At 37.4% G+C, this 24,303-nt stretch overlaps 3 protein-coding genes across 3 annotated transcripts; all 3 read right to left on the bottom strand.

The window, feature by feature from the left end:
• Positions 1-4,736: 4,736 nt before the first annotated feature.
• LOC106169723 (uncharacterized) lies at positions 4,737-11,107 on the bottom strand. Its single transcript, XM_013549320.3, has 2 exons — positions 10,186-11,107; positions 4,737-5,794 (listed from the first exon to the last, which is right to left on the bottom strand). The coding sequence occupies exons 1-2, from the start codon at positions 10,709-10,711 to the stop codon at positions 5,595-5,597; spliced, it is 726 nt and encodes a 241-aa protein (XP_013404774.2). The 5' UTR covers positions 10,712-11,107; the 3' UTR covers positions 4,737-5,594.
• A 2,445-nt stretch (positions 11,108-13,552) lies between these two features.
• LOC147761056 (uncharacterized) lies at positions 13,553-18,781 on the bottom strand. Its single transcript, XM_087015840.1, has 5 exons — positions 18,458-18,781; positions 17,184-17,376; positions 15,957-16,106; positions 14,917-15,061; positions 13,553-14,483 (listed from the first exon to the last, which is right to left on the bottom strand). The coding sequence occupies exons 1-5, from the start codon at positions 18,556-18,558 to the stop codon at positions 14,251-14,253; spliced, it is 822 nt and encodes a 273-aa protein (XP_086871966.1). The 5' UTR covers positions 18,559-18,781; the 3' UTR covers positions 13,553-14,250.
• A 931-nt stretch (positions 18,782-19,712) lies between these two features.
• LOC147761055 (uncharacterized) lies at positions 19,713-23,548 on the bottom strand. Its single transcript, XM_087015849.1, has 5 exons — positions 23,282-23,548; positions 22,249-22,444; positions 21,572-21,718; positions 20,928-21,066; positions 19,713-20,454 (listed from the first exon to the last, which is right to left on the bottom strand). The coding sequence occupies exons 1-5, from the start codon at positions 23,380-23,382 to the stop codon at positions 20,216-20,218; spliced, it is 822 nt and encodes a 273-aa protein (XP_086871975.1). The 5' UTR covers positions 23,383-23,548; the 3' UTR covers positions 19,713-20,215.
• Positions 23,549-24,303: the final 755 nt, after the last annotated feature.

Below are 24,303 nucleotides of genomic sequence, written 5' to 3'. Positions count from 1 at the left end.
TTGGTTGTTACCTTTATTTCATAGGATGAATGAGTGTTTTTTATAATTGCTGAATTGTTTGCTGCATTTTTTCAACATGGAAAAAGAAAATTCTTTTCATTAAAAGACTAAATACCAGCCGTATAAATGTTCAAGAAGTCAGAGTGGATTCAGTGCAATGTGATGATATAACAAAAATATCTATCAATATTTGTGCACTGACATCCCATACAAATAAACAAGAAAGATGAGAACTTGCAATAACAGAATAGAATAGCAATGTGAGAGAAACTGCAGTGTCTGTTAACATAAACCAGTGACACGAAAAACTTTGGAATCAATATAGAATAGAAATCTACAAATTCTGAAACATTCTTTGGCACCTGTTATGATTATTACTTTTTTGTGAATATGAAAATGAAATGAGACTAAAAATAAATATCAGTGCCATTTATTATAATTATTATTTTTTTGTTTAATTAAGAAGTTATGTAAATTTTTCATTTTCTTTTATTATTATTATTAGTATTAGTAGTAGTAGTATATTTTAAAATTTGGTAAAAATGTTTTGACAACTGAATCACGGACCGTACATCCCTCATTGTCCACTTCCACAATGTCAAAAAAAAAAAAAAAAAAAAAAAAAAAATTAATAATTATAATAAAAGTTGTGTGCCTCCTCCCCCTCCCTGGATGAAGATCGTAGTCATTTTAATTGGTGTCTAAATATCATATGCCGCCAACACTGGTCTGGTACGGGGATCGATTACTGATAAACCAAACAGACATACTTTTTTTTTCATGAAAGAACATGGAGCACTGAGGGAGAAATCAGCCGAGCACAAAATCAAGCCTTATGACATCTGACTTTTGACATTGCCTGGGGATTTCTGTTTTTTTTTTTTTTTCGCCTCTCATATTTACTTCATTGCATCGCATTAGAATGGGGTATGGAAAACGGTGCCGTTGGTCTGCGTTTATTACAAAAAAAAAAAAAAAGAAAAAAATCGAGGAATCAATCATACCATCACAGGCCATAGCAAAAGATCGAGGATATAAAATATGCCTTTGTTTAATCTGCTGCAATACTAAAATAAGTGCTTCACACAGGAATATGGGATTTTCCTTCTAATATATTCGGAGGATTTTCTCCTTGTTTAAAAGCTGGGGAAATTATGGATACTACGAAAAATTATCAAAATATGGACATTCGTGGGAGGGGAAGGTTACCCACTCACCATACCTCCCTTTTTTATTAGCATTTTGTGATCTTTTTTTGAGTTCACATGAAATCCCCCCCTCCCCGCCAAAAATGCTCTCAAACATTTCTTTCGATGATGATATCATTCTGAAAAAGCACTTTTAGTTGTCAAGAAGAATTGCTTGCATTTACGTGCACTTCTCCACATATTTAGTCCCAATTTTAAACCTTGTAAAAAAAGATCTAAGCAATATAAAATTACATTGGTATTCCTAAATATGGATCGAAATGAGATATTTCGGAATGCTTGCGCCTGTTTGGCGCTCAACAAGTTGCAGTCACCTCGTTGACCTCGCCGATGGTGTCTTCTTTAGTAACTTGCGGCAATTTAACTTGGCGTACATGAAATGTGACCTTTCAAACGCGTGGTCTACACACTAAGCGCGATAATTATGTCTCATTTGTGTTTTAAAAAAAGATTGTTTGTGTACTTTTTTTTAGGTAGGGTCTCGGTAAGGTAAAAGGGAAACGGAACTCTCCCTACAACTGTTCAAGTTTGAGTGGGGTCACGCTGTTTGGAGATGCTCTTTGAAAACGGATTCCAATAATACCCAATGTTATCCCCCCTAAATATTCAAGCAGACTTTAAAAAAAATTAAACGCATTTTTTAAGATCAATGTTTTAAAAGATTATTGAATACAAATCAAGCACAGAACTCGTTTTTTTATACAAAATATTGTGTCTAATGCCTTACAACCTATCCGTTATCGGCCAAATAATATATTTAATAAGTTGATGGATATGTTTTTGTTAAAGAAATGATCATCAAAGAGGCTGTTTCGGGATGTCAACAGTTTCACATTTTTAGATGATAAAAAATAATTTTGGCGTTAAAATTGAGATCAAAATGTAAAAAGAGAAACGACAAATCACATTTCTTAATACACACATCAAATGGTGTTTTCAGGCACATTTCCATTCATCATACCCCCTTCGCTGTTCCCAAATATTTAGAAAATACCTTGCGCTGTGAAACGAGAAAGACAAACTACAATCCGTTTACTTTGTGTGCTAACTAGGATGAGAGGCCTCGGCTCCGTGTCTGAGTAAACTACCGTGTATGTTCCCGTGGAAATATTACAGCAAGGTGCGTTGTCTTAATACACGTCCTCCAGGCCCGAGCCACGCCCGTGTTGTTATGGAAACAGTTATCATGGCGTTGGTGGTAGCATTTGGGGAGAGTGAGAGAGAGAGAGAGTCGGAACGTGGGACTATAGTCTGCACCAACGAAAATGTTTTTCGTTGTTTCAAGTGTAAAGATAGAAAAAAAGTTAATTATGGTCACATCAGTGAGTGAATCGGTGAATATAATAGCTCGTTCCCAATGAAACAATCATTTTACTTAGATAGACCCAACTCCGTGTGGTCTCTTAGCAACGATTTACTTTTTTTGTCAACAGTGCTTTGACTCCTTTTTTTTACTTTTTCAATCAAGGAACCATTGAGAGTTAACAGAGGCCCGCCCTGAGATTCTGAGAGCTGGCGGTGACACTGGAGACGCCATGTTTGTCATGGAAGTAAGTTACTGCTGAACTCTGAAATTCAGGGTGCTTCAGTGCTTCAGCAATGGTTTCAGCCGACCGCCCCCGCACCAAAAGATCCACTCTCCCGCTAACAACTAGGCCTTCTCAAATTAGTGTAGCAAAGTGCTTTAAGGATACATCTTATTTTTAAAGTGTCGCGTTACGTGTAAGCTTCGTGTTCAACAATCTGTCCTTATGTTTTGCTCCTCATTGTGAACACTTGGCGGTAGGTATTTCTTTATACATCCCCGCTTTTGCTTATCCTTACCACCGCAGTGTACACGTTTAATTGATGGTTGTTTTGTATCCTTTGTGTGGGTGTTTAAACGTTCTTTTAAATAGGAAAAAGTTGGGTTCTTATATTTTAGAAAGGCATTTTGTGAACGAGAGAGAGAGAGAGAGAGAGAGAGAAAGAGAGAGAGCTGACGTTTCCAGCAGACGACTTCTGTTTGGTTTTGAATCTTTGCTTTTCGCGGGAAATAAAATAACTGACAGCAAAATGCACGAATGAACATTTCTGATGGTTAAGTCATTGTTTGAATATCAGTTTTATGCATTGACGAGAATATTACACCTCCTCAGTAAACCCACTTGGAGGAGAATAAATGGAGTGCTATAAATACAAATAAAGATAATTTTTTTTGAAAAAATTAAACGATTAAGAAGCCATTTCTAAGGTTGTCTATGGTCTGTGCTTAGCCAGAAGGCTGAAATTCAAAACACTATAATTAAGAAACGCCTTTCAAAACAAACATGGCATGTGAATTTTGTTTCTTCTCAAATATTCAACAAACAGCCTGCTATGGGCACTTGAGTTTAAAATTCCTTTTCTGCAGCTATCATGTGCATCCTTAAATATTTACACTTCTCTGTGCACGGGGTTGTTGCGTCTCATTTCGATTTTTTTAATACTTCAAGATTCTTTAGTAATCCTCAAACAAATTAGAGTCAGTAAGTTAAGTGGAAGTATTTTGCCCTTCCACAGTTTTCATGTCAATTTCAAAACAACTTAACTCTCCTCTTCAAAAGGGAAACATATTGTAGTTTTTTTTCAAAAAGATTCCTAATAGAATGGGACTAACTTATCGGACTGATTTGGATACTATCGGGCTGTTGTAATCCCTCCACCCCCAACACACAGATAGATACAAAACTTGCCCAATCACAAAGTAATGCCCCACTGCGTCTTGAAAATCCAAATCACTGGGAACCGTTAATTGGTGTTCTGTCGACACAATTTCGCCCGAAGTGAGTTTAGTTTTAAACTGGTCCGAACGAAGCTTGGAAGTGTAGGTATGCGAGCAGTGGTTTCTTGTCTCCTGGTTATCACGTCCATCTGAAAACATTGTTCATTCGGAAGCCTTGGGGAAGTAAACAGTGGACAGCTGCATACACGAAACCATTGTATAGCTGTCTACACTTGAAAAGAACCCGAAGCCGCAGATATCGTGTTCAACAGGTGCGAAGTAGCAAATAGTCGGCTGAATAGTTGAAATGGCAGGTTTTATCCGGTTTTTGCCACCCTCAAAGTGGGAAGGTATCTCGCCGCATTTTCAGTATTATTCTGAGTGTCTCTCTATAAAGTCTAGCAAATTGAAAAAAGCTTGTAAGTTTGCCAAATATATAGCTACACTACATGCAGTAACAGTACGCGCAAAGCAAAGATGGATAGAGGGGAAGCCATGTGTATGACTGCGTTTACGCCCTTTTCCAAAACAACAATGCGGATCCCTCCCCTCCCCTCCTACCTTGCTTCTTATAAAACGAGAAAAGGGACACTCTAAGACACCCCGAAGTTTCTTTCATGTACTGAGCCGTTTTTTGAATTATTCGTAGCAGAGATATAGGGAGAAGAGGAGAGAGAGACTAAATTTATCGAACCAATCCAAAAACATTACTAGACAGCCACTCTGTAAGATATCGGGTATTTAGTGCACCGATTTTGTTCATAACTGAAGTACAGGAAACAAAGTGAAGTTGAAGATTATATTATATTTGACCGCAGGAAGGAAATCCAAGTACATTTACAATCGAGCAATTGAAGTCATATGCGATCGTTACTGATTTTTTTCATAGAATCGGAAATGTTTTTATCGGCGGTGGTTTGCTTTCAGGTTGGCATACTCAAAAACGTTCTATCCATAACCCGAATAACTGCTGAGCGGCAACCCATATCCTGCAGTTTAATGGACATGTTTTAGGTGATATTGATGTTTGCTTAAACTTGCAGCAGCTGTTCCCTCAAATATTGAGAAACTAGGATTTTGAAGGCGAATATATGGTCGCATCTAGCACCGTTTGAACAAAAATCGTTTTTAGATAAACTCCAAGACGAATGTGTTCTTCGGGCCACTCGCTCGAGTTGAGCGCTCGGATAACACAAGGTATCCAGTGTGAACAGCATCTTAAAATGCAATCAACCTGAACTTCCTTGAAGTTCGTCTACAACCGTTTTGAGTTAGACCCGTGCGAGATGTGACTTCTTTATTATCCTGTTTACTCTTATACGTTTGTATCAACTCATAATAACACGCACGAACTTTGACGAATATCCGAAAATAATTGTTCAGCCAGAATTTGATAAAATATGGCGTAAACGATACATAACATTTTATCAATGAGCATCCGAATCTTGATAATTGAATCCAATATTCTTATTGTCGTTTTTATTTAAGAAGATGTAAGATGAATGCCCCCTCCGGCCACAAGTCCTTGACAGGGTGGCAATGTAGAAGCGATTTAAAGAAGGCAATTTAGCGTTCCAAGAAAATCCAGATCGCACCGAAACAATAGTATCCCTTTAATATAACAAGACAGCTGGTTGATTGCATTATAGACTCTCTTTCTCTTCTTTCTCCAGATTGTCTTTTTCCTTGTCATGATGGTGTTGTTTGTAAGATTTTCTTTGATATTTGTCGATTTTTTCGATGATGTCCTCTTTGAGTTCTTCAATGACGATGTCTTCGGGTTCGCCAGCATCCAGCAACCAAGGTGCAACACTGAATTCTTCCATGGAGACTTGACCGTCGGCTGGAAAGCAGACAAAAATGAAAAAATAAAATTTTATCGTCAAGTTCTACATCCCATATTTAGCAGTGATGCTGTGATCTCTAAATGATTTCCATTTCTTATATGCTCGTACTAAATGTAGTAAAAATATTTGTAGTAAAATCACTCTCTACAATGCCCTTGTCACACGAGCGGAAATATGACTGTATTTTCTCCATAGGTAAATGAAAAGAAGGCGGTTGATATTTTAGACCACCAGATATTACATTTTAGGAAACCTCTATAGATCAAATCGGATTATAGGAGTCTAAAAATGTTCGATTTTCATGTTAAGACCAAGTTTTTTCAGACTCAACTTCTCAACGAAACGAAGCACAGTTGGTAACCCAGTGACGTGCGTGTGCAAAGATTGCTACAGAAAATGTAATAGACAGAACCTAATCAAACCTAAATAGGACGACGCTCGTGTGTATCCTTAAAAACAGCTGCAGCTGTCGCGGCATTTACGCAATATTTCTTTCATATCAGAGAGCTGTTTTTTTTTCAAATAGAAAAAAGCACTGTGTATTCAGTGTGGAGTCGTTAATCTTGCAGCGAATGCATTAGATGACGGGAATGTGTGCGTGAAATAAATTGACAATGATATGGCAAAAGAAGTGTTGAAGATTATTGAGTTTAGAAGGCGAAAGAAAATTGAAAATACGCAAAAAAGTAATATCAAAAATCTGATTCTAGGTTAAGAGAGGTAAAATATGTTTATTGCTCATTCTTAGATTCAAAGGCATAGGGTGCGAAATCAATAAATGAAAATGCGTTTGTGATTTCCTGTTATTGTGATTGAACGATGATGTTCATTAAAGTTTTAAAATATTTGTAAAAAAAATTAACATTTTGCTCTAAAGTTTAGAATGGAATTTCGGTGGGTACCTATGAGATTATAGAAAACAAAAATGCAAAAATGTTGGCGATTTATTGAAAAATATAGAAAATGCTTTGTGAATCTGTTTTAGCGATTTTCCGAGCCAATTATTCGCTTCCTGTGCGCATGCCTTTCCGATAGACGGATGGAGAGCGAAGCAAGGAGCTGTGAATAATGTTGTGTGCACGCGCAGTGGCATTTCTAGGTGTATACAAAAGATGCAGTGAATATAAATAATAACCATGCAACAGATGGGAATTGCAGTTTAAGTGAAATGTGGAACAGTGACTCCCTCGAGTCGTGCCAGTTAAAGCTCGTTGGATGAAGTTAAATGTTTTCGATTATCGTCCCTGTTTTGTACTCATTGGATTGAGTTTAATCTCGTTACACTTTAAATCAATCTATCTGTGAAAATAGCTCTCCAACTGAGATAAACTAGGGAAATGTGTGTTCATGACGGTTGTTTATTATGATTACAGCAAGGATATTTAAACAAGTACTTTCGTTCTTGCATATTCTCTTTCTCTCTTTCTCGCGCGCGCGCAATATTTATTGCTGTCTTCAATTCCTATTGCTTCCCCTTTCTTTCTTTCATTTTTCAAATTTTCTTTTTTGTACCTTTATGTTGCCTCTCTCTCTCTCTCCCAACTCCCTCAGTTCCTATTACATGTACCTCCCTTTTCTTTCTTTCATTTTTCAAACTTTCTTTTTTGTACCTTTATGTTGTCTCTCCCTCCCTCCCTCCTCTCTCTCTCTCTCTCTCTCTCTCTCTCTCTCTCTCTCTCTCTCTGTTTTTTTACCTCTCTCTCTCTCTCTCTCTCTCTCTCTCTCTCTCTCTGTTTTTTTACCTCTCTCTCTCTCTCTCTCTCTCTCTCTCTCTCTCTCTCTCTGTTTAAATAGCACTTAAAAGTACCCGTGTAACAAAAAGATCACACATGACTGAGAAATCGGCGGACTCATTGTTGTAGGTCGATACTGTGATACGTTCGTTGTGGACACAGTCATGTACACGGGGTGTTCTACACGAACTGAAGTTGACATAGCAAACACTTGATTACCTTTATGTAAGGTTACACCACCACCGGCCTCGGTGTTTGAGGCCCAGGCACAGAAATGGCTTGTTTGACACGTTCACTAGATAAAGAGTTATATAATATACATCGGGAGAGATTCAACATTTTCCCGTTCGTCGTATAGGCACAAGTGATTGTAAGGTCACATATAGCCTTATGTTTTTTGTTTTGCATTGTTGGAGTTGTACAGATAAGGGTCTTTTATATACGACTGGTGGCGGTGGAAGGCGACTTCAGACTATCAGAATATATAATGGTTTTGTTAATGTAAATGGCACTTTCCAATTTTTAAATGCAAGTTCGCTGTAAAATCTTTTAATAGATACGTCTTTACCAAATGTCAATCCTCGAAGATTTGCAATAAATAATGAAATCTTTCGGAAAAACGGTCTAGGCTCAAACTGTCATACATGTTCTTAGATAAATGTTCAAGACAACTCTCTGTGACTACAGAATATATTTGGAATAGCAAATTATAAACCTTATTAAAAAATCCAAGACCATTTGCATTGTCGTTGGCAATCCATCGTTGATCTTGAACTAAAAAAGGTAATGTACCCAAAACGAAAGATATATCAGTATAACCCAGCACTCTGTAACCCTCTACCAGGGCGGCAGATATTATAGGCAAATTTTCCAAAAGCCAATTAACAACAAAATCAATCATTCTTGAGATTTCATTACAGGGTGACAGAGAACCAAAAACCGTCTGTTTATCTAAAGACATATCTGTGAATATATAGTGAAAAGTCAATCTGTCGCCTTGGTAGAGGCTAGCACTCTATCAAGTTGTCAATTTTATCGATATCACACCTTGGGTCTTTACGTGCTTGGCCTGATCGTCACCTCTAGGTAGCGTATATTTACACATCCCTTCAGTAGCACTGGTGGTCATGATTATGAATAAATATTGAAAGAGGAGCTGTCCCTTTGATTCCACATCCTGGGTTCATTTATTACAAGCTACAAAACAGCGAGATATAAACCTGCCCCAGGCATCTTTGGAACTGAACCTCATGAGGTCTCCGTCTAAAAAGATGCCAGGAAAAAAAGTTGAGGTCGCTGCGTACGCTTTGTGATGGGAAAGTGACGTGTCGATTAACCCAATGCACAGATGTACGGAAAACATACATTTTCGTGTTTTTAACCTTCCCCCCTATGTTGGCGGGTGTAGAATAATGCAATAAATTAGGGAGCACACATATACATCTATATGGGGAGACCAACTTAGGTTGATGCAAACCTTTTCTCTTTCCTTTGTTTAGATTTGCCTAGATCTAAATTTTTAAGGAACGATCTCGTACCGACTAATGCTAGAAAATTTCAATAAAAGCGAGCACCTGTTAATTTTGGCAAAACCAGGGGATTCAATAGTGAGCAATCTGCATGATTACTTGTGTGCTTTACCGATTTAGATGCGATTAAGATAACCTACAACTAGGCGATCACGGTGGATGAAGTGATTCATAGGAAACTATTTCCCCATCACTCTGCACATCAAACAAGCTCGGATAGCAAAGTCAGCAAACTTTTCGTGCAATGTAGGTGTCGATGAAACTGCATGATTTATAGTTATTTTATCACGGCCTGCCCTTTTACACACAACAATCTTCGCGTTTGAACTAATTCACTTTATTTATGGGACTAGAATCTTGATCTCAGCTGGACGATGTTTTTTGCGAAAGTTGAAGCTTGGGGCACAACTTGGTAAAATGAAGCCACTTTTACAGAGTGTGTCAATTATAGACCTTGATAGAAATGGACGGGGCACGTGCTTGTAATTTAGCATTTGAGCCGTGACATGTGAAAGAACGTTTTCGATTTAACTTTCTTGTTACTGGCTTTGAACTTACGAAACACGACATGGCCGCTACAACCCTTGGAATAACAGTTTTAGCTTTTAGGTTTGCCGGTCTGCTGAGAAAAGTTGATAAACAAAGACGTATTTGTTACTTTAACCTTGTTTTACCTTTTATACACCAAAAGCCGATAGCTCATTTCGTTTGCAATCCTCTACATCTTTTCCTTTACCCTTTTCTTCCTTCCCCTCATCCCACTAACGTGCGCTTCTTCTCTTTACTATACTGACCCTTTGCCTCTTACACTTCCATTATATTTTTCTTTAAAATTACCTACATTCCTCCTTTCTGACACAGATCAAATATGTAAACTAGAACAATATAACTATTCATAGCAAAATATCACCAGTGGATCCAGCATATTAAGAAAACGGGCATGGGTTTATACCCCACCCCCACCCCTCACCAACCCAATAACGATTATGATGATAATGCTCAAATATATCAAATGTATCTGTATGGAAATCAGCGTGTCTTTAGCTGTTTGTTGAAAAGTGTGGGAAGGGGGCTGGAAATTATACACATTATCAAGAACCCGTATCTCCATGAAATCATACCCACCGTCTGTATCCGTGACGTTAAACGCCTCTTCCACGTTCTCTTCCGCCCCCGTGGCGTTGATCAGCTCCGTCAAGCTTATGAATCCGTCACGGTCCGAGTCATAGACGTTGAAATCCGTGGAGAGTTGCACGGGCTTAAAAGTGTCATCATCCTCCCCCGGGGGTAGCTCCCCGTCCAGTGGTAAGGGACCCTGTACTTTAGGAAGAACGTTGATATTGTCCGCGATTTCGTCGCGCGGTAACTCCACTTTGACTCCATGCTCATCTACCTCGACTTTGTCAGAGTTTTTCAAAACTTCATTCTCGTCGTTTCTGGAAGTTAGCTTTTCTAATTTTTTCCCCACGTTCACTTCGTCACTAGCGTCTGCGTTGTCTGTCTCGCGTCTGAGAAAAGGTTTTTGATCTACTTTCCCATCTAGCATTAGCTGGTCTTCGTCCAAACCTTGCGAAATGTCATTTCGATCCGCCTCTTGTCCTCGGGAGACAACAATCGCCGATAGACACATCCAAAGTATAAATGACCTCATTTTATATCCCAGCAAATGCCAGTTCGAACGAATTTTGTAACACCCAACTTCGAAGAGGCTTCTTTTAATGCTCTAACCTTTTGCGTGTCTAGTACCTAGCACGCCGCTGACTGTATTTGCTTGCAGCCTATTAAACCCCGGAGCGTCGTTAATCCATTTCAAACTTTTCAAGTCTCGAGACGCACGCGTTCATTTCATTTAATCACGAGACGCAAAGTCCACAGAAGTATTTCCGAAGGACCGTGCTTTCTTGTTTTAACCGTTTAGGTCTTGGTTTTAGGCCCCTAGTTTCCCCTTCTCCAAGGCAGCCACCACAAGACGTCTTTAGCCCGTGCCACTGCAAATTATCTGTGAATCTAAACTTTTCCTCCCCGGTAAGGAGTTGGAAGTTTGACCTTTGACCCTATAATGCAAAACGCCTCGTAACTGCAGGATCAAAACAGATGATATAAATTATATTGAAGTATTGAGTTTGAATATATTTGACACATAAAAAGTGATGTGAGTGGATAATTCAAAATAAATGTTAACTTGATGTTGAATCGAGTCAGTGGTAAAATATCGCACACAGTTATCGAACCCATTATCAATATCTCCAGCGTATTTTTGATAGATTGGTTTCAACATTTCTGTACATAGAACAATTTTGGGACTCTATCTGTACGCTCTTGAGAGAGATCAAAACTGTATCGTAGAGCAAAATATAGTGTGATTGAATCATTTTTTAAAAAATTCCGTCCTTATCTTGTCTTTTTTCTGTGTTTATTGTGTTTTATTTATTTATATAATCATATATCTTAATTTATCTTTTGCTTTAATATCAAAACACAAAACTTAGGCTGCGTAATCCGAAGTTGTGTCAGCAAATATTTAGCTTGGCTTCGTGGTCGTACCGGTAATAGAGAAGTCAATAAAATTTTGCGTTTGCTGCTACGATGTCACATTGTAAAAGGGCAGCGTATTTGATGACATTTAAGATGTCGCGTTTTAAAAGGCGAGCATACCTGAGATCGCGTTGCATTTCCTGGACGTGTAGACACAAATGCCTAATGTGCTTATTTACCTGTTTTGTAGGCATTTGAAGCCTTGTCGAGTTACACCTTTTAAGTCGCATTCACAGGTGCTTTTAAACTAAACCCGTTTCCCGTTTCAGGTAGACCTATACTGTGCGCCACCGAACGAATAAATCATTTCGCCAGCCAGTTATGGCCAGGACTTCGTATTGGCGTTTGTGGGAAACCCAACTTTTCCTCACACATATAAACAGTGATGACATAGCTGTCCGATGGCGTATTAGTTGGAATCAGTCCTTAGGACCAATAACCGTTACTCAAGCTAGTCTAGTGCAGAAAGAATGCTCCGAAGGCTGTGTGTTCTGATATAACCATTTTGCACTGTTAGTAGAATATTTACAAATTCCTACCTCTGCTTAGTGTTATCAGGAATGTTGAACCACGCGGTTGTGTGCCATATATTAACCACCATAAATATACATTCTTTCATATTTGGGACTTACATATAGTTCATATCTATCCTTCCATCTTTCATTTCATCTCTTTCTCTTGGGTACTTATCAGAATTTGCTATGGTTTCAACCAAAAATGATTGAATTTATGGTTGGTGCTTTATGTATTCTATCCAATTTAATCCTCATCTCTCTCCCTAACTCTCTCTCACACACGCGCGCGTTCGCACACACACTCACACACACTGTTTATGACTTAACACGTCCTTGTCAAGGTCATTATCTATGGCAGGCAGCATCCAATATGAATATATTTTAGCTTAATATAGCTGACGTATAAGTAATGATTATCACACAGCGAAACTTTTAAATTGATGTTCTCTAACTTTTTCCACCGGAAATCTCGCAGCCAATTCAACGACAAGCACATTTACTTTGCTATGATTTATACGCATTCATATGTCGAAGGAGAGTTAGGGAAAAATACCTACATACAAAAGAACACATCGCAAGCGTTCTGCTTCAGCGAGTGCTGTCAGAAGAAGTCTTTAAGTCGTATTTCAGACGCTCCAAGCCCGAAAATTGCAGCCACAGTGGGGTCCTTACCCCCAGGTATCGTCTCTGCCACACAAAATCTGTGATCCAGAACATTATGATGGCTATAGGGAAGCGACAAGGTGTGATCACATTTGACGCTGGCGAATCGAATCAGTTTTGGTCTCTGTGGCTTGAGTTTAATTGTGATAAACCAGGCGCCCGCACGGCATAGCTCCAGATTATTATTATTATTATTATTATTAAAGGGAGTTAAAGCTAGCCTTTTGGATAAGAAGGAAAAATGCAAGCAGTATTCAGTTCCTTTTTTTCTAAGTACAGGTGTATTTTGTGTTGATTCATTTCTGGTGACCTTTTTCAGGGTCTAAGTAGACAAAAATGAATGAAGTGAAGTATAAAAGTATAATAGTATTTCAGAGAACAATCATCTCGATATATATTTGTTGTGAGGATTAAGAACTGAACACTACCCCAGTGAAATAATTAGAGGTAATTACTGTTTCATACAACATGGTATTTTACAATGCAACTCTTTTCTTTTCTTTTTTTTTTTTTTTTTGACAACATTGATGTTTACATCTGCCATTGCAATATAGGAGATACTTTATTCATTGCAGTAGATGTGACAAATAGGCTATTGTGTTGGATGTGACCATTGCCGTCTGCATAACACTAACCACGTTCACGTTGACAAATTTCTACAGCTATACAATTTCAATGGAGAAATAGCAGTTCTTAAGTCGATAACTCGAAAAAAAAATTTTTATAATTTTGCTTTTGTTCCAATAGTTTTAAACTGCAAGCAGACGCAAAAGTATTTTTCTACCTTCTTTATTTCTAATTTTAGTAGTACAAGTGGTTTATATACGTTAGTTTAATCTTTAATTAATGGCCAGTCATTTAGAACGCCTTGTCTTTCTGTATATATCAAAGGGAACGATTGACGACAGGCACTTTTTATTTGAGCGGTTATACAGTTTTTAAGATTAGGACCTTTGCAGAATAAGTAGTCATGGCAGCTATGGCTATGAGACGTTGTAAAACTCGTACAGTGTTCTTTACTTAAATCAACACATACACACACCACTATTTATAGTTAAAAAATCCCAACCCACTTTCTAATATTTCCAAAAAGCCACCGTTGTTACTAAAACGCAAAAGTTCAAAGATTGTTGGTTTACAGAATTATAGCCATACACCGTGCATGTATGTTGTCGTGGTAATTGATTTGATTATTCTTACATCTCTTTTTAAAGGTATATTAAAGTAATTTTCTTTGTAAGTTTCGTTACCTGAAATGAAAATCGTATTTTAATGAAAACTTCATCAAACAGTAATATACATTACTCTGCCTACATATACCTAGACTATAACATATAATTAACACACATAATGTACACCATCTTAAACTGTAAGAAAATCCCACACACTCTTCCTAATATCCCAATTACGCCGTACGCCATTGGTGTTATTAAGAGGCAAAATGTCAAAACTGGTTTACAGAACCACAGAACTATGTTCATGCATGTATTTCGGTTTGTCCAATGGTTTCATTGAACAAAGCCGTTGTCATCACAGGGGTTGTACGTGGAGAATAAGCGTTGTCGTAATAGGTGCCTGGAATGAAGGCCACGCCATGTACGAGCAGGCACGCAAGACATAAAATGGTGATCAACAAAATACTTCGGCACGGGATGGTGAAGTGGTTTAATATGTATCTCTTGTTGAACTGCATCACGACCATCTCTGACACTGAATTAATGGAAATAAAATACAAGATAATATAAGAGTAATAAATGTAATGACACCTCCGGCAGTTGATGTTGATGATACAAGCTTTTTGGTCATTTTTTATGAATGTGATGCGCCCTTTTGTAATTTGTCTGTGCACCCAAAATAATCGTCAGACATTTTGCTCATAAATGTGTCAGCTTGAATTTACAGTCAGATATTAATGGAGCAAAACAGCATTCATAATATATTATATCAAAATTAGTGTTAGATATTTATGTAAATTTGAACGCGGAATCATAGCAATCGTTTATTGCGTACACACACACACATACACACACACACACACACACACACACACACAGATTGAGAGAGAGAGAGAGAGAGAGAGAGAGAGAGAGAGATGAGTGGACAGGGGTAAAGGTGGAAGTTAAGTAGACATGTACATGCTTACCGCTGTTATGCTGAAATATAGCTTGCAGTACATTAAATTGTTCTTGGCTCACTGCAACTCCTGAGATTTCGATGTCGTTCGCTTGGTTTGCTGTGATTTTAAAGAAGCCGTTCATTCTCCCGTCGATTGTTTCATTTGCATGTGTCTGTATGAAATAAGAAACTTCCAAAATTGGTTAAATATCTTTTTTCATTCATTTTATAAAAAATACCTTTTAGACATAAGTGCAATGAAATCAAACATTAAGAACAAAAATTCATTCACTGCTTTTAAACTCTTTCCCCTTTAGCGTCAATTTTATCAGTCTGTAATGGTCTTAAAGAGGTTGAAAATACCCTTCTTCCTCTGGTAAGGCTTCTTAATCAGCTCGCAAACTAATCACAGTTGATAAATTAAGCAACCGCCAGATTTTGTGGTCGATAAAAGGTTGCCATAAGATTGCAAGCGCAGTGTGACCGAGGCCTAAGGGTTCGACATTGTAGGATTCACTTTCTCAGTCATTTGATAATGCATAAAAATCGTAATAAGACAATGCTTTCATATTAAATACTGCATATGTACGCAGAATCGCGTTTTTGGGGTGAAAACTGTAATCTCGACTTCAAACAGCTCCCTGTCACCTGAACAGCTATACACATATGATAATTTTAGCGAGAATATTATCATTACAATTAGTATCCGAACTACAAGTCGGTGCCATGAAGGCTTAATTTTGATGTTATCATTAAAAAAGCGAAACAAAGCAAGTTGTTAAAAAAAAAAGCATTTGTTTATTGGAAAATTAATGAAACATATATCTAAAATAGAAAGAAAGAAATTATGTAACTTTTTCTTGCCCCCCCCCCCCCCCCCAAAAAAAAGAGGCATACATGTTTGTATGCTTAGATTTATGTAATAGACTGTGCAAGCGACTTGTACATGTACCGTACTGCACTTAAATGCAAAATCGATAGATAACAGATATAAAATATTGTAACCATACCATAACATGATTGATGGACATTTTTGTCTTATTCAAAAGAAACTTAAAAGACACCTACAGGCATCAGATACCAGGCTTTTTTTTTTGACATAAATCGGCATTCATTGACTTGGATGATGATCATGGCTGATATGTGCCAGACCGAAACCAGGCCAAGGCCAAGCATGCAGAAATAGGGGATGATACCTCCTCTTGTATACCACCCTATCTGGAAGTTAAAGAAAATTATAAATAACTGACCTTAAACAATGTCTCTGCAGAAACCAGTCAAGCTGAATAAGTGTGTTCTAATGTGTGTGTGTGTGTGTGTGTGTGTGTGTGTGTGTGTGTGTGTATGCGAGCGCGCGCACGCGTCTGTGTTAGAGAGAATGAGAGAGAGAGAGAGAGAGAGAGAGAGAGTGAGAGAGAGAGATCGACAGATTTATATTGATAAATATTTAAGTCTGAAGATCAAATTTTGCACAGACCTTAATAAACTTATTTGATAATGGGGCAAATGACTTGGCAAATACATGTATAAGTGAGGTCGATATACATGTATAATCATAAATTAATATTACGAGTAATTATATTTGCCTAAACAACATAACGTAAGTTCCAAAAATGTTTATACACATTTCTGTTAATATCCATTGTTCTGCAAACATATTTCAACTAGAAAGGCACTTAGAGAAAACAATTGACCCATTTATGACCTATCCTAAAATGTCCATAACTTTTTTCATGATGATGCCAACAGATGAACAGATAAACCGACTGAAAGTTTCATTGATATCCGTCCATGCTATGGTTTGAACCAAAAATGATTGAATTTATGGTTGGTGCTTTATGTATTCTCATCTCTCTCCTCATCTCTCTCCCTAACTCTCTCTCACGCACGCGCACGTTCGCACACACACTCATACACACTGTTTATGACTTAACACGTCCTTATCAAGGCCATTATCTATAGCAGGCAGCATCCAGTATGAATATATTTTAGCTAAATGTAGCTGACATATAAGTAATGATTATCACACAGCGAAACTTTGAAGAGAACCAGGTATTAAACTGATGTTTTAAACTGAACTTTTTCCACCGGAAATCTCGCAGCCAATTCAACAACAAAGCCGCAGTTATTTTGCTATGATTTATACGCATTCATACGTCGAAGGAGAGTTAGTAACTTTTTGACAATGTTTCTAATAAACAAACAAACAAACAAACAAACAAACAAACAGACAAATAAACGGGACCAAGGTATGAAGGCGTGAAGGTAATAAAAATATATAAACTCATCAATTACCCCGGTCACAGCAAAAGGGAATGCGACCATGGCGTACCAAGTCAGTTGGCCAAAGCAACCGTCGATATACCCATAATTGTCATTGGACCGCCCTCCCCAGGGCAGGATCTTGATAAAACTGGGTTCGGACAGCTTATTGTCGGCCTTTGTGCGTCTGGCGTTGCGAACGGCGAAGTTGTGCTGATTGTATGGACTGAAAAAAAAATACGACATACAGGTGATCAGCAGTATTTGGATTTTCGTTTAGACCAAGGTACGGTTTTCTCTAAATAGTGCAGTTCTGTCATAGATTAAACAAATACAAACTTATGGTCCCTACTTAATGTAACCTGTGGCGGAATTTGTCGGTGGGAATGGGAGATTTTGTTTTCGGGGTTTTTCTGATGGGTTTTGGGATAGATTAAGGCCGATTTTGTTGATTATTATTTTTTTTTTGAAACGCCAATCTGATAATATCAATGATATCTAATAGGGGCAAATTATCTGAAAACATCGATATTATACAGCTCCTTTTATAAAAAAGGGGGTCGATTACATTCTTCGTATGAATACTGTATCATTCACGTCATCCATTTTACGCAACATGAAGGCTTAGAATTGACTATTGACTTATAATTAAAGTCCTGTTGCTGGGGGCAGTGGACTACTTGAACTCTAATCTCAAGAGTAACATGTACATTGTTTGGTCTGTCACAAAAGGCATAACGACAATTATGTCTATTTTTTCTGGTTTGAATAACCAGGTTGAGGCCAACCCATTAAATGCTAGCGTCTGGCCTCACGTGTGTACAGAGTCAGCACGGAATTACTTTTGCTATGAAAAGGAATGTTATTTAATACCCATTTTATGGTGAATTTAACAACTTATACTTTTGCTGAGGCGCACCTTGTTTCTGTTTAAAGCATCAAGAGCAAAGGCCCGGAGTGAAAGCTATGCCACTGAGGGGCTATGACAAATACATGTGGCACATAATTAGAAAAAAATCTACAACTCGTACACCTACTGGGTTACGCCGTAGGCTATAAAAAGGAAAATTATGTTCCTTGGTACTGAAATGCAAATTTAGATAAAACCAAAATGTTATTTTGGTTATTCCTGTCAATACTGATATAACTAATATAAAAATTTAGCAGAGAACGTGAAAGCTAAATTAAGCTTAGGTACGGTATGACAGTCCATTCTAGATCCTATTCAGCAACGCTGATTATTTTAATGTAACGGTGCAACTTTATCCGTTATTCGAATCAACGGCGGATAATTGTCACATACATACCCCGATGCCAACGACACACTCTTTGTTGTATCCTCAATGTTGATACTAGTAGCAGTTGTAACTCGTGTGTGAATTGCTGCTCCGCCTGTTGGGTGCGCCATGCTGGGTGTAGCAGTTTATTCCGACGAGGACGTGTCTGTTTGGTACGCTGTTAGTCACTAAATTACTTAAAACTGAGGCCAACTATCAAGTTAAGTTATTCTTTGGCCTGCCTGCTTGTGTTTGTCTTGAATAAACAGAAATGGACTACAGAATTTACGTACTAAATAATGACGACGCAAAATCTCAATATGGCCTACTTTCGTTTTCGCCCCGTGCTTTACCTACGCGTTAAACAAGCGTAATGGTAAACAAAGAGTACTGTTTGAACATTCCAGTACCTGGGTCCTAGATCAGAATCAATGGCTTTGAATGCCCGCCGCCTTTGTAGAGCAAGAAGTGGTTTTGTTTTGTTATACAATGCATGAATGGCAGCTGTAAACAATGGGCAGTTATAGTAGTGGTTGTAGTGGTGGTAGTAATGTCCGTGTGGTGTGGCAACATAAAAAACAAAAAGTAATAAGAAACACACAAACATACACAGTGCCTTTAACACAGTGCTGCCGTTAAATAAATGTTAGATGTAAATTATGCGAATACGTTTTGTACACGAGACCCTCTCATATCTCATACATACTAAAAAGTTTATACGGCTCTCTCACTTGTTAAGTCGAAGGGTATTCAAGCAGAACATGTCTCACTATTTGCAATGATATCCCGCAAACACACAGTCTATTCTCTCTATTGATGCGGGTCCACCACCCAGTTTCTATAGCCAGGTTATGTGACGACGTGCGGAGACGTGGGGTTGTTAACTTTTTATACTCTGGGATATCACTGGTTTGCTTGTATACACTATGAGCTGACAATTGAGTATTTATTTATTCTAGATATGCAGTAAACGTGGATCCATTTTTTTAAAATGAAATTGCTTCCTTTAATTCCATTTCCCAATATACCTCTGCAGTGCATGCACAGTGCATGTTGCATTGAAATATTTATTAAATAAATTAAATAAACACTATAAGTAGCATGAGTTCTTTAAGGGGTGGGGTGAAGGGGTCTAAATCCATGTTTCTACTAACCAAACGTTGCAGATTACCCATCTGATTGTCAAAATGTCAACTGGTAGAGCTTGAAGTTAAGTTTTGGATACAGTGTGTTTTGATATTAAAATGTCCCAACAGCAAGAATAAATGAGAATAATATATTGCTTTCCAAATCAGGTTTATTGAGGTCATCATAAATGAGTATACTGTACATGTTTGCTGCACTCAAATAGTAAGTTATTTATTGTTCAAATCCCTCTTTTAAAATATTTTTGTTAGACAAACAACTCATCGTACATAACATGAAAGCAAAAACTGTCTAAAATATCGGAAGTGTTTGTGAAATTAGTATATATATACCTGATCTAACATCACAGGTTTTATGTAAAGTTTCAGAAGTTCTCATTCCACTCGCAGTTTTATATGAGTTGCCAACTGTCGTAGCTTTACAGTGGAACTCATTTGATATTTACAGTCACATTTTAATGTAGGCTTTATCAATAAATGTACTTTAAACAGAGATACAAATTACTCAATTCCTACACATACCTTGTCATTAACAAATAATCAACACACACACCACCATTTACAATAAAAAACCCACACCTTTTTGACATCTCAAATATATCACTGTTCTTACTTTGTCACAAAGAGTGGTTGATTGACAGAACTATGTCCATATTTCAGTTAGGTTAGTGGTTCGATTCATCATGTCTGCTGTCACCACAGGATCTGAGAATGTAGAATTCCAACTGTTTCCGTACTCGTAGGGAATGTAACAGTAGTACATGACGTGCATGGCCAGGCTCGCAAAGTACAGGATGCCGATGATCAAAATGCTTCGGAACGGAATGTCGAAGTATCTTTTTTGGTACTCCTTATGATACACCATCACTCTGATCTCAGCCACTGAAAAAATTGAAAACAAAACACAAGATTATGATTAAGGTGAGTAGATGTAATTACACCTCTAGGAAGAAAATATGGGCAGTTGATGTTGACAATACAAACCTTTTGGACATTTTTTTAATCGCATGCTACGTCGGTTTTTAATTGCTATGGTTCAACGATAGGGGATCCTTTTTTAATTTGTCTGTGCACCCTTACACCAACTTCAGATATTTTGCTCTTAAATGTGCCAGTACTTACACTTACTGTCACATATATGGAGCAAAGGAGTATCGATATTGTTATATGATTAAGAGTGACTGATAAATGTAATGCAGAATGTGTCGTCATACATGTACGTGTACCTACAGTACATGTATGTTACAAACCAACAAACAAACACACATACAGAGTGAGAGAAAGAAAAAAGAATGAGAGAGTGAGTTGTGGGCCATGATGGAAAAAGTAGGCTTAGCAAAAGAATAAATGCTTACCACGTTTATGCAGAAGTTTAGCTTGCAACATATTAATTTGTTCTTGGTTCACTTCAACTCCTGAGAGCGTGATGTGGCTCGCTTGTCTTGCTGTTATGGTATAGAATGCGTTCATGCCTCCGTTGATTATATTTCTTGACTATAAAATAAACGGCGAATATAAGGCTAGACACAATAAGTGAGTTCTTTCACAAACGGACACTGTGTAAGTCACGATATATTTATTAAATGTGTTATATGTAATAAACATAGCAAATAAAAGCAAGGTTGGGAGAAATTTCTTTGTTAGCAGCTCAGTGGGCCACCATGGGCAAAACGAGGCAAAGATTTTTCAGATTTAATGTTATCATGGCAAAAAAAACTCTTTATTCAACTTTAGGGTTGTTTAAGGGTGTTTATGGACATATGCCTTGACCAAATCTGACTTTCGCTCGAGGCTGAGAGACAGATAGCACACGTTGTCTGTCTCTAAGCAAACTGAAACTTTGGTGCATGCGGTAAATTAAAGTGAAATTGCACACGCGGTAATACTGAATTCGAAGTTTAAAAAGGAAGAGTAACAAAAGTAATAACGTTACTATGTCATAACATAAAAGATGAAAAGGACAGACAAATTTATCATTTTCACATAAAAAGGGACCTACTTTGATAAGGTACCAGGCTGTTTTTGACTTAAATCTCAATTGGTTGACCTTGATGATGACCATTGCTGCTATGTGCCAGCCCAGAAACAAGGCAAGACCAACCGCAAAGAGATAAGGGACGAAAGTTCCTCTTGTAAACCACCCCACCTAAAATACAAAGAAAAAGAATAAATTAGTGCAACTGAGCTCGCCTAACACAATGTCCATTCTCGAACCAGCTGCAGTCTTGAGTGCGCGTGAAAGAGATTTCTATGTGTAAAATGTAAAGTCCAAGAAACCAGATTTGCAAAATAGGACAAAAGACTTGGCAAATCTAGGATAGTTTTAATTTCAAATATTACGAATGATTTTGTTTTCAGAATAAAAATTGTCTTTATTGGTGTTTCATACTCTTTATGCGCTGGGTAGGTAATGTTTAATCTTTTGGTTTTGATATAGGATGTCTAAAGAACCGGGTATATGGGCGAGAGATTTGATATAGCTGCTTGTACTAGTTAATATTCACTTTTCAAAAATGTTAACGTTTGGCTCGGGTGCTCGCGGAAAATGTTTAGGCTGGGTCTTTGGTTTTGTTTTTGTCTAAGCAATGCATACGTTTTTTTTTTGTAAAATTTTTATTTGCAAACACACATTGCCCTAAAACATATTTTAATTAAACGATAGTAACCTTTACTTACCACAGTTAGAGCGAAAGGGATAACGACCACGACGTACCAAATCATTGCTGCAAAACAGTCGCCCATACACGCTGCGGTATCGATGCAGGACATTCCTCCCCACGGCAAAATCTTGATAAAATCGGGTTCAATCTCATTGTTGTTGGCCTTAACGCCTCTGGCGTTATTAACAGCGAAGTTGTGTTGATTGTATGGACTGAAATAAATCCGGCTCACAATTAAGTCAGTAGGAGTATTTAGATTCCTTTTATACAAAAGCAAGATTCTTTCTCAAAAGTGCAGTTTTTGTACAAATTAAATCAACGCATAAAACAATCCTTAAGGACCTAATACAACTTTTGTTAGAAATTTGGCTGTTGGCAGTGGATTTTTTGTTTTTTTTTTTTGGATTTTTTCTTGATAGTTTTTGGGTCGATGAAATTATTTTTGTCGATTATTATACTTGAAGGGCATGTCATAAGATAAAACACAACAACCCTATAAGTACATATCAGTATAAAACCTACTCAAGCATGATTTAAACTATAACAATAACTAAAGAAATAACTAAAAATGAAAAAAAAAATAAAGAAATAACAAGTAGTACTAATATAGAACAATAAATTGTTAAATAAAAATATGTACATAAAATAAGTACTCGAATTCAGGAGATTGTAGAGCTCGCTGTGGTAGTTCATTTTTAAGCGCTTCTCAAAAACTGGGGCAAAATAACCACCGAAAGACTCACCAAAAGTAAGCACTGCATCGGTGCTTACTTTTATTGGTACATTTGGGAGGTAGAAAGCCAAGATATGTAGTTACTCCGTGCACATTTCAAGTGCACCGTGAGTAAAAGAGGCAAAACGCCAGAATTATCAATATACTTTACGTACCATCGTATTAGAAGTTCCATTTCCTTGATATTATATCGCCCATGGCATTTATAGTTGCATTTATGCAGGGTTAAGTTGGGTTTTTGTTTCGGAGTGAATTCTCGCCAATGCATTATTTCAAATATTCCATATTTAAAAGTGTTGAGTTTCAGAATACATACCCCGATGCTATCACCGCATCCCTTGATGTATCCTCAATGCTGATACTTGTAGCAGTTGTAGCCTGGGTGTGAATTGCTGCTCCGCCTGTTGGGTGCGCCATGCTGGGTGTGGCAGTTTATTCCGACGAGGATCTGTCTGTTTGGTACGCTGTTAGTCACCAAATTACTTTCGTTGTAGCAGTCACTATCAGTTAATATTTGCCCCCTGCTTGTGTAAGTCTTGAATAAACAGAAACGGACAAAGGAATCCACAAAATGAATAATAACAACGTCAAATGACCTACTTTCGTTTCTGGTCCGTGCTTTGCCTTCACGCTGAATAGTCGTGATGGAAAATACAATATATGGGTCATACGGGGGAAAGAAATGGTTTACCTAAGCCTTTGCGGCAGAGGTGGAACTAAATTCATTGCAGTGGATTTAACAAGGTGGTCTTTGTGTTGGATTTGACTGCTTAATTAACAACAACTGCATTCACGTACAGTTTATAGAAATCAGTTCTGTAATTTTAATATGTTCTTTTGCCCAAAGTTTTAAAACAAACCCATCCTGGTATAATTTAGTTTTACGCCTCGAGATGTTTATGTCAGAAGGATTGGTCAGTAAAATTGACTGGTGATAAATCAGTACATTTTCAAACTAACTTATATACTTCTGTTCAAGAACATTTGGTACTGTTTGCTTTACTATTTTTGTTGCTCTCTGTTGTAAAGAAATAAAATTTTCCTGGATTAAATGTATATTAGTCCGACATCAGATCCAATAGTCAAGAAACAAAAAGAAAAAATAATACATTTATATTGATAAATGTTTATTGAAGCCATCATTAAAAAATATCCTATGCATGCATGTTGTTCTAAAATAATCAGACTTCAAGCGTTCAGGTGGCTCTATACTAAAGAAAATTAAACTGCAGATAACACCAACGATATTTTTACTTAAGATTATTATTTTGTGTGTTTGAATATATCATATCTAGCATCATACGTTTGACTTGTGATCTATAGAATCGCAGGTAGTAT

The sequence above is a fragment of the Lingula anatina genome, chromosome 6 (genome assembly GCF_051362555.1).
Source record: "Lingula anatina isolate TDL-2025a chromosome 6, LinAna3.0, whole genome shotgun sequence".
NCBI lineage: Eukaryota > Metazoa > Brachiopoda > Lingulata > Lingulida > Lingulidae > Lingula > Lingula anatina.
Note: the sequence above shows the minus strand (reverse complement) of the source record. Positions and strands in the feature narration are given on the sequence as shown.

What these genes read in the sequence shown, in the direction of transcription:
- LOC106169723 (XM_013549320.3), bottom strand. Translation starts at nt 10,711, where the DNA reads ATGAGGTCATTTATACTTTGGATGTGTCTATCGGCGATTGTTGTCTCC. An exon ending in TAACGTCACGGATACAGACG is followed by an intron (nt 5,795 to 10,185) that starts GTGGGTATGATT and finishes TCTGCTTTCCAG; the next exon opens with CCGACGGTCAAGTCTCCATG.
- LOC147761055 (XM_087015849.1), bottom strand. Translation starts at nt 23,382, where the DNA reads ATGGCGCACCCAACAGGCGGAGCAGCAATTCACACCCAGGCTACAACT. An exon ending in GATGCGGTGATAGCATCGGG is followed by an intron (nt 22,445 to 23,281) that starts GTATGTATTCTG and finishes GATTTATTTCAG; the next exon opens with TCCATACAATCAACACAACT. An exon ending in TAAACTTCTGCATAAACGTG is followed by an intron (nt 20,455 to 20,927) that starts GTAAGCATTTAT and finishes CAATTTTTTCAG; the next exon opens with TGGCTGAGATCAGAGTGATG.
- LOC147761056 (XM_087015840.1), bottom strand. Translation starts at nt 18,558, where the DNA reads ATGGCGCACCCAACAGGCGGAGCAGCAATTCACACACGAGTTACAACT. An exon ending in AGTGTGTCGTTGGCATCGGG is followed by an intron (nt 17,377 to 18,457) that starts GTATGTATGTGA and finishes TTTTTTTTTCAG; the next exon opens with TCCATACAATCAGCACAACT. An exon ending in TATATTTCAGCATAACAGCG is followed by an intron (nt 14,484 to 14,916) that starts GTAAGCATGTAC and finishes CCATTAATTCAG; the next exon opens with TGTCAGAGATGGTCGTGATG.